Here is a 10,018-nt window from a genome sequence, read left to right on the forward strand (position 1 = left end):
AAAAAAAAAGAATTACAATTTCTATATTGAAAATAATAATTTCCTAAATGAAAAATAAAAAAATATAGATAGCTTTGTTTTCCACACTAACAAGAGAGAAATTGAAAATGACTTTGTCTTGTTTCTTTAGTTTATCAGTTTTATCAGTTTTATTGGTCCTATATCGAAGATTCATTGTATAAATCTTTCAAAGTAACTAGGTATTACAAGAATACTTTACAATGCAGCTCTGAGAGCAAAAATTCTTGACACAGGAAGCCATTTTTATAAATACATGTTTTCTTATAAGAATATTTTAACATGTCTCTATATGTCTTAGAGAAAATTCTATGCAGTTTTTCTTCCCCATTCAATCATCATTTCAGATTTTTTATTATAGTATGTCTACTATAACCAATAAACCAAATTACAAATGCTTCTAATTTTCAACCATTACTGAGATTTGCACTGTTAAGAGTTTTTAGGCTTTTTTTCTATCTTTCTTGATCTGACAGAATTCACAGATTTAAACTAGAAGAGATAATGAAAACGCCATTCCTTCTAAATACAGCTTGCAGCAGTTTACTCACTGGGCTTGGTGACCTTTTCCTCCTCACTTTAGTAAGGCCAGCTAGTAGCTTTACCCCCTCTGCATTGAGCAGGAAGGATACAGTCCTTGCATTACTAATAGTTTCTAAACCACAAAAACAAACCCTAGAAATAAAAGGTAAATACAAATATTAAGAAAGCTAAAACGTTTGCTAATGGTTAGAATAAAACTTTTTTTTTTTTAATTTAAGGTCTCTCCTAAGTTTAGGAAGACACAAAATAAAGTATACGGATGTGACAGTAGTTTTAGTAAATACTTAAAAACTAAAATAATAGGTCAGTGGTGTATCATTTCCAAAGTGCCAGAAAATAAAGAATCTTAGACTCTATGGCTAGCTGAACGTACTTACTATCTGTCATTCTCCTTATGCAGTTGCTTTGAAATAGCATAGCATGTTGCTTTGAAATAGTCTAATACTCACTTGCCCAGGGCAAATCATTGTTCAGGACAGGGGAACTTTCCAGAATACTGGCCACATGTATCTGAAGATGTAGGACACTCCAAGGGAAACATTTGGCATTCATGCCACTTCTTTACTGTTAGTGAAAATGTGTCCACTTGACAAAGCTTGTCTTACTTTTCAGGTAGCATGAATGAAAACCAAGAGACCAGCAGTATTCCACAGTCAAGTTCCTGAGTACTCCACTCCAATTATCCAACATTTTTAAAAGGATGTTTTAATCAAGCACTTGTCCAATAAGAGATTTAACAGTACTTGGGGACTATAATATGTCCCATTTGTCTTCTATTTCTCTTGATTTCCGTTTCTTAACCCAGCGTAGCAAACTGCTACAGGTTTTGACCAAAATGCAGTTAGCAGTAGTTGGAAATGTGTTATTTCGGATGACCAAAAGTGTTCAGCCACATTATAATGGGTCACATTTGCATATAACTAGATGGCCAAGCAAGGTCTATTTCAGTGATTTGGCAAATTCAGCACAGTCAATACATTCATCACTGTTCTTGTCATCCTCTCTCAAAACACCATCTATTAAGTTAATCAGTTCAGCTTCACTCATTGGTGGTGCCTGTTCCTTTTCCTCCTTATGGATGCCAGCAATGACTGTGGAAAGTTCTAGGCTGTCAAGCAAATTATTGCTGTCATAATCATGCAGTTTGAAATAATGGAGCTGCAGTGCCTGTGGGAACATCTCTACCTCCGGTTTGTTGATGAAAACTTCTAGATACTCCATGATATGCTCTTGGTCATGCATTGTGTTCTTATCCAGGCCCATGCTGTTGGGATGGGAGAAGTTTGCCCCTGGCTCCTCAGCCCTAGTACCTAGAACACAAAAAGCCCAGAGCAGGCCACATATGAAGGGGGTTCTGAGCAGCCACAGAGATCTCATTGTCACTGATGTGAAATGTTGAGGTTTGGGAGTGAACAGTCAAGAAAGAATTCTTTAGATGTCTTCAGTGCTAAAAGGATGGTTTTATTAAAGTGGGGTCAGGACCTGTGGGCAGGAAGAGCTGCATTGGGGTTGTGAGGAGTTGTTCATTGTGTACTTTCAAGTGGGGAGGTAGTTAGGGATAGCATAAGTCTCTAAGGAATTTGGAAGCAAGGTTTCTAGGACCCTGCAGTGCTAGCTGTTGTTAGGAAAAGGTCACTTACTACTGTCTAGTAAAACCTTAGTTATGAGATGCTTCACATGTAGATCAGTGGCCATATGCTTAGACGATAAGTGCTATCATATATCTTGTGGGTTGGGTAGAGATAAAGAAAGTTTCCAAAGAGATTTTTTTTATAGCATCCTGGAGGTCAGGCTAATGTCAAACTAAGGTTGCCTTTTGCCTCTAGCAAACTATTAGCATCAAGACAGCCAAGCTCCTTGAGGAAGGTCACTCTACCTATCTCAAGTACTGGTCAAAGGGCTATAAGTTGTCATGAAGTTTATTTCTTTTTTTCTTTTGCATTTGTTCCCCACCTCAATCACTGGTACCCTCACTGCTCCCAGTTTCCAAGCAGTTTTCCTCAGACGTGAAGCTTTCCAGCCTACTTTTCTTTATTTCTTAAAAAGAATCTTGTCATCACATTTTTTAAATTTTTTTTATGAAATTTATTGTCAAATTGGTTTCCATACAACACCCAGTGCTCATCCCAAAAGGTGCCCTCCTCAATACCCATCGCCCACCCTCCCCTCCCTCCCACCCACCATCAACCCTCAGTTTGTTCTCAGTTTTTAAGAGTCTCTTATGCTTTGGCTCTCTCCCACTCTAACCTCTTTTTTTTTTTTTTCCCTTCCCCTCCCCCATGGGTTTCTGTTCAGTTTCTCAGGATCCACATAAGAGTGAAACCATATGGTATCTGTCTTTCTCTGTATGGCTTATTTCACTTAGCATAACACTCTCCAGTTCCATCCATGTTGCTACAAAGGGCCATATTTCATTCTTTCTCATTGCCACATAGTACTCCATTGTGTATATAAACCACAATTTTTTTATCCATTCATCAGTTGATGGACATTTTTTTAATGTTTATTTATTTTTGAGGGAGAGAGACAGATAAAGAGAGAGGGAGACAGAGACAGAGACAGAGCCAGAGGAGGGCCGAGAGAGAGGGACACACAGAATCCGAACCAGGCTCCAGGCTCTGAGCTGCTTAACTGACTGAGCCACCCAGGTGCCCCTTAACTTATTTGTCTTTAATTGGTAATATTTTGAAAGAACTTCCCAGATAAACTGTCTGTTTATTTTTAGTTATTGAAATTTAGTTAATAAATATATATTGTAAACTTCTAGAGTATGAGCAATAACGTTATGAATCATATTACCTTGCTTTATTTATGGGTTGAAAGTAAGAGAAAGGTGCAACATTACCTACCCATTTTTCTTAGATAAAAGAAATTCCTGCATTCTAAAAGTTTAATAATCTGTTTTTGAAATGTATAAACAACTAAAACTTAGTTTTTCTCTCTCTTGTAGACTTTTTATTGAGGAAACTTCCATAATTCAATAGTTATACTTTTAATATTTTAATTGGGAACATTTAGAAAAGCGAATGTGCTACATTATTCTGTAACTGGAGATTCGGTTAGTCAGTATAATGATGGTTTTTTGCCAAAATTAATTCTGACAAGGAACATTGGCATAATATATTAAATGCCAACCCATAAAAACAACACCCCAGAAATAGGAGCTGATGATTCAAGCTTGGCAGAGTCTCCTTGTGCTCAATATTAAAAACTAGCATAAAGCCTGGCCATAACAATATTTGAAAAGTAAAAATTTTTCCTTCCAACATGTTCCTCGAGTTCAAAAACATAATAATGGAGATTTCAAAGACTGTCGGAAAATACAGGTCTAGAAAATAAGGTCAGGAGATGAACGTGGATTCTGCCACCAATAAATAATAGCCACAAATTATCATGGAAAGATTTTTTTGAAAGCTTTTAGACAGCTTCCATCTGAGACTGTGTTGGTCCTTACATTCGATCCTTTCCAGCAATGCTTTATGTTTGTTAATTCCTGATTAATGTTGTGAGATGGATTAATTTTTAAAGGTAACAAACATTACAAAAAAATATATAAATAATTTCAACTTAGCTAATTAACTCATGTCCTTATATTTGATCTTGTCCAGATAACCATAGAGTTTTTTTTTCCCCCAAAGTTCTTCAACAATTCTGGTTGTCTCTTCATTAATTCACAGTACCCCTATAATGATGGTAGTATACTACAACATTCAAAATAAAGCCATGAAGTCCTAAATATCATTTACTCCACTTTACTGTGATTCACTTTAAAGTTAAGTAAAACATTTTTTTATTTAATCTTTAAGAAAGTGTTACTGCATATTCAAATCAATAGTATTAGTAGTCTAGTATATCTGTTTTATTTCACAAATGAGTAAGTTGAGAATACAGGAAAACAGCAAATGAATTAATGAGTCCAATAAAAAAAATAAGTGGTAGAACAGGAATTTTCTCTGAAGATTCAATATTGTGCAAAGATGCAGGGGTAAAGAACTGTGCTAACATCCAGTTTTAAGTTTCTAAATCATCTTGGCTATTCTGCAGTAACAGGATCTGAGCCACTGGGAATAGACATGCATATGTGACTGTGTGTGTGCATGTATGGGTGTATGTTTAGTATGTATTGCTACATTTTGTCATATAGAGTATGTTTACAATTACATATATACTATATTCTCTTTCACAGAGAAACACAGCAACCTATATTTGCATTTAATATATATTGTTTTACAACTAGCATTTCAGTTTATAAAACTTAAAATATATTTGGTTAATTTAAAAAATGTCTGATTAACAAGGAAACTCTATTTGGTTAAAATCTCAGCTCAAATATCAGACATGCAGTATGAAAAATATGAAACACACAAACCATAGTTTCATAGAACTGGAAATGCTTTAAGAGAGCATATAAACTAAACCATCATTTAAAAGATGAAGAAAAGTCCTCTTTCAATGAAGTAATACCATTCAGAATATCTTAAGGAGTAGAAGGAACTTTTTATGAGAACACATAACACAGTAGACTAGTGTTGTAATAGTGTAAACACTGATTATGATTAAGTAGAAAGCAGTATTAAATAAAGAGACAGTATTGTACACAGGTTAAAAGTTTGCATTCTGGAACTAATTTTTGAATTCTGGTTTCCATACACTTTATTTAGCTGTTGAGCTATTTTATCTCTTCACTTTCCATTTTAGGATAATAATACTACATTTTTCATGGCATTGGTAACTATATATTAGTGTAGATACATTAGAGTCTAGCGTATATTATGCATCCATTAATATTATTGAATATTATTATTAATATATATTATATATAATTCATATAATAATATATTATTATATAATGTATATAAATAATGAATATTGTTATAATAGTTATTATTATTTACTGTATTAAAGCAATTATGAGAAACTGTGAAAGAACAGATACTATCTTTCCCTACTTTTTATTGTATTTGGAAGGAGAAAGGGAAGCTAAGTATAATTCATTTTCAGGTAAATATGGTTATCAAGGCTTTAATTTTAAAGAAACCAATACTTAGTGAAATGGGGCTTAAATATTAGTAAGTGCCCTTATATGGTCTCCACTGGGCAATCCAACAAACCAAGCTGCATTATGTTGGTGAGAAAAAAAAAAGACAATGGAATTTGTTCCACACTCTCAGGTGACTTCTAAGGAATTGACTGTTCAAACTGAAGAAACCCAAGAATGTTCAGGAAATGTTACTAAAGAAAGGAAGGAAAGCATAAATGGAATTAGGCACTTTGTTTTCCTGAACTGAGGACATAAATCAGTTTCATGTCACATTCTATTCTGACAATTTGCTGGTGTCTTCATTAATAGCTACTTGGAAAATGTCTCATACTATGTTTATATTTTTCAAGAGAGGGGATAATATAACAATGTTACAGGCAAGAAGAGGAGGGAGGTTACAGGCAAGAAGAGGAGGTAGTCTATCAGAAACTTTCTATTCTAGATTATAGAGTCAAAGAACCTAAGAATTCAAACATTCTCAGAAATAATATAGTTCCCCTTTCAATCTAATTGCTGGAATGTCTCACATGTTTGAAATGTAAATCACATGCTTTATTAGATTTTGAGTTTCTTCAGAACAAAAACTAGGAAGAATAGGTTAAATCTTCAGGCAAAAAATATTTGAGTCAATAAAAATGAATATTTCTAACAAGTAAAGCTGTCCAATAGTGAAATACACTTTCTTTTAAGTAGTGAGTACCCTTTTTGAGGAATTGTTTCAGAGACTTGATGACATATAACTTCTGGATTAAAGGGAAACAATTAGGGTAGATAACATTTAGTTTATGAGCTAATTTTAAAATTCAGTGATCTCATGAATGTCATCTGTACCTATCTTAGCAAAATTACGTAGGAAACAGACATTATTAAAAATTAATTCCTCATTCATGGGGCATCTGGCTGGCTCAGTCGGCAGAGCACATGACTCTTGATCTCAAGATCATGAATTCAAGCTCCATGTTGGGAGTGAAGTGTACTTAAAAAAAATTCTCATTATAAAATTAAAAATAGAAGGTAGACTGTACTGTTGGAAAACCCCAAACAACGTTTCTGTGATGAAATGCTAAAATATGCTCTTCAAACATAAAATAACTAAGATGGATTATAAAAGCATGCTTGAGTGATATTATAAAGGTGAAAATAATGAGTAATAAAAACAAGCAAAAAACTATTAGATATGCCAAGATTTTGAAGACATAAGCTAAAACAGATAATTTTCTTGTATTATAAAATATAAATGATGGACCTCCTGTGTACAATCCGCCACATTTGGAAACCCAGATCTACTCCATTCTTAGAACTCCTTTTATTCAGCTCAACTGTTCAAAGAAAGTTCTCCACAGGAACGGCTGAGATATTCACTTGTAGGAGGTAAGACTTAAAATTTCAAATAAGTCACTTTAAGCTATTTTACAAGATATTCATGTGAGATATTTTGTAATCGTTAGGAACAGATTATCATGCAACATATTTTAAAGTAAAAACTTAAACAAGACAATAGAAATAACATAGTACATAATGTACTTTTATTTCTGTTTTATTACCTCATCATTCTCAGGAAATACAAATAATCAATTCGCACTTTGGAGACTAAGTGTTGATCCTCCTTCTTTGGCCACCACTCAGAATTTCCAATATGATGCATTTCAAGGGATTCAGGAACCTATGACTTTCCAGCTACTTATTGAAGTTACTGATGAATTAGGTGGGAATAAAGCAAGTCAGCTGTCAGCCACTATAATAGTCATAATTCATGTGTTTCCTTGGACCACAATACAGCCAACTTTTTCCACAAAAACAAGTACAACTACAGTAAGTACTTAGTGATGAAATGTAATTCTAAAGTAGTCTGAATTAGTCATAAACATAGAAACTATTTGGGAACTTTTACAAGAGTTATTCTTATATTTTGGCAATAAAAGACATTAATGAAATAGTTACTTTAATACATAGAATTTCCATTGTCAAAGTAGTGAAAAATTGTTACAGTTGTTAGTTGCTAATTTTGAGTCAGGTAAATATAAATGTTAATCATTTTTATAGGTCTTTTTGATATTATTTAGTTTAGATTCTTAGTAATTCTGTTCTCATCACATTATACTTTTCTGTATTTAAATGAACACTCATGAGGTTTTCTTATATACTTAGTACTATAAATTTTACAAACATATTTGAAAAGCTTGTTTCCTTGAAAAGTATGTAATTTCACTGGAAGACAAGATATACATTTAGAATAATTTAAATAAATCCTGGACAATGTCAAATGATAGGGCAATTGTTATTTAACTCTGAGCTTGAAAATAAGGTAAGTTTATTTGGGCTGGGATAAGCAGTAAGTTCTCTACAATAGAAAAGAAAAAAATAATAATATACTTCTTTAAAGACATATTTTTAAAATTTTTAAATTTTATTAAATTTATGTATGTATGTATGTATGTATGTATGTATGTAAGTAAGTAAGTAAAGAGAAGAAGAAAAGCTTTGCAGGGGGGAGGTATAGAATTACCTAGGAAGAATATAATCTATTCTAAGAATATAATCTATTCTAATCTATTCTATTCTAAGGAAATGCTAAGAAGGTAGTGAAGCTGGAAGCTAGATTTGTATTAGGAAAACAAAGCTCATATTGGTAATGTAAAATAATTGAGCATGGGATATCCTGAATGCAGAGATTAGAAGTCTGGATGATTACTGAAAACAGAAAGTTATAAGTTTCATAGCAGAAGACAGACTCACAATGCCTCATAAACTTTGTTAATGTGGAAATAAAGAGAAAATTAATGATGCATAGGAAAACTTTCTATGGAATACGCTGTTTGATTTCTAACAGGTGGACTTTGAACATCAAAGTAGGAATTCATATCCATAACTCCACTCACATTATTATGATGCTGCCTATATAACAGAGCTAACCCAACAAGATATGTTTGAATTCAAATAGCCATTTGCTGGAAAAAATTTATAGAAAATTTCTCCCTTGCTTGACTTCACAGTCAAGAAGTTTTGCATTGGCTATACAAAATCATTATAATACAATTTGGATAGTCTTAATCCAAAGAAAACAAAACATTGAATTAAAGTGGTGTGGGACTGTTAATGCTCCCAAGGGCCTACCAGAAGGAAATTTAAATTCTCTCTGTGAGAGAATAGCAGTATCCTAAGCCTCCAATTATTTCTAACAATTTTTCAATCCACTGAACACTACATGATTAAATATAGCTAGGCACATGAGAAAATAAGATTTCATAACCAAGAAGCAACAAAACCACAAAAAGCATAAACAGAAACACAGTAACTACAGAAATGTTCAAAATCAAACTGCAAAATAATTATGCCTATTTAGTTCAAGAGATATAAACCAAGTTTGAAATTGGGTCAGAGTATGAGAGACATACAAATAACAGAATATTTGAAAACATATCAAATATATATAGAAATTAAAAATACAGTAGCTGAAATTAAATCCTGGCCATACTGATATACAGGATATATAAACACTAAAATGAACAATTACTGAATACACATTTTTTTGAGCACACATGAATGAATATATTAAGCTATAAAGCATATCTGAACAGATTTCAGCAGACTGAAATCATGCTATTATCTGTGACTTTAAGAAATTATACTAGAGATCAAAACAAATAGGTATTTAGAAGTTAAAGGAATAAGGAATATTTTATATGAATGAATTAAATGCTACATAATGAAACTGTGAGAAGTTAAAACAGAATTGAAAGCTATATATTTTCCCCTAAGTACCATTTTAACTGCATCTCACTGGTTTTAATATGTAGTATTTTTGTTACCATTCATTTAAAGACATTATCTATTTCCTTAAAACTTCTTATTTTCCCTGCATGTTAATTAAAACTACATTTCATGTGAAGTTAGAAAGAGAAGAAGAAAAATAAATAAATAAATAAATAAATAAATAAATTTTATTAGAGATTTTTAAAATAAATGAAATGATAAGAAATGAATTTAATGAAATAGAAACAAACATAGAAAATCGAAGCCAAAAGTCAGTTATTTGAAAATGATAATAAAATCTATATATTACTCTGGGGAGGCTGAGAGTGAGCAAGAGTGAAGTCCCATTTTACCAATGTCAGAATGAACGGGAAGACAACTGGTGTGGCATCTCTTAAGAAAAGGGAAGGTGGGGCACCTGGGTGGCTCAGTCGGTTGAGCATCCGACTTCAGCTCAGGTCATGATCTCACAGCTTGTGAGTTCGAGCCCCGCGTTGGGCTCTGTGCTGACAGCTCAGAGCCTGGAGCCTGTTTCAGATTCTGTGTCTCCCTCTCTCTCTGCCCCTAACCCACTCGCATTCTGTCTCTGTCAAAAATAAATAAACATTAAAAAAAATTAAAAAAAAAGAAAAGGGAAGGGAAGGGAAGGGAAGGGAAAGGAAG

General features: G+C 33.0%; 1 protein-coding gene across 1 annotated transcript; it reads right to left on the reverse strand.

Moving 5' to 3' along the window:
- Positions 1 to 1,500: 1,500 nt before the first annotated feature.
- On the reverse strand, positions 1,501 to 1,938 carry LOC131508423 (multiple coagulation factor deficiency protein 2 homolog). Its single transcript, XM_058723491.1, has one exon. The coding sequence runs from the start codon at positions 1,936 to 1,938 to the stop codon at positions 1,501 to 1,503; it is 438 nt and encodes a 145-aa protein (XP_058579474.1).
- Between the last annotated feature and the right edge of the window lie 8,080 nt (positions 1,939 to 10,018).

The sequence above is a fragment of the Neofelis nebulosa genome, chromosome 4 (assembly GCF_028018385.1).
Source record: "Neofelis nebulosa isolate mNeoNeb1 chromosome 4, mNeoNeb1.pri, whole genome shotgun sequence".
NCBI lineage: Eukaryota > Metazoa > Chordata > Mammalia > Carnivora > Felidae > Neofelis > Neofelis nebulosa.

Coding starts and splice junctions, on each gene's coding strand:
- LOC131508423 (XM_058723491.1), bottom strand. CDS start 1,938: ATGAGATCTCTGTGGCTGCTCAGAACCCCCTTCATATGTGGCCTGCTC.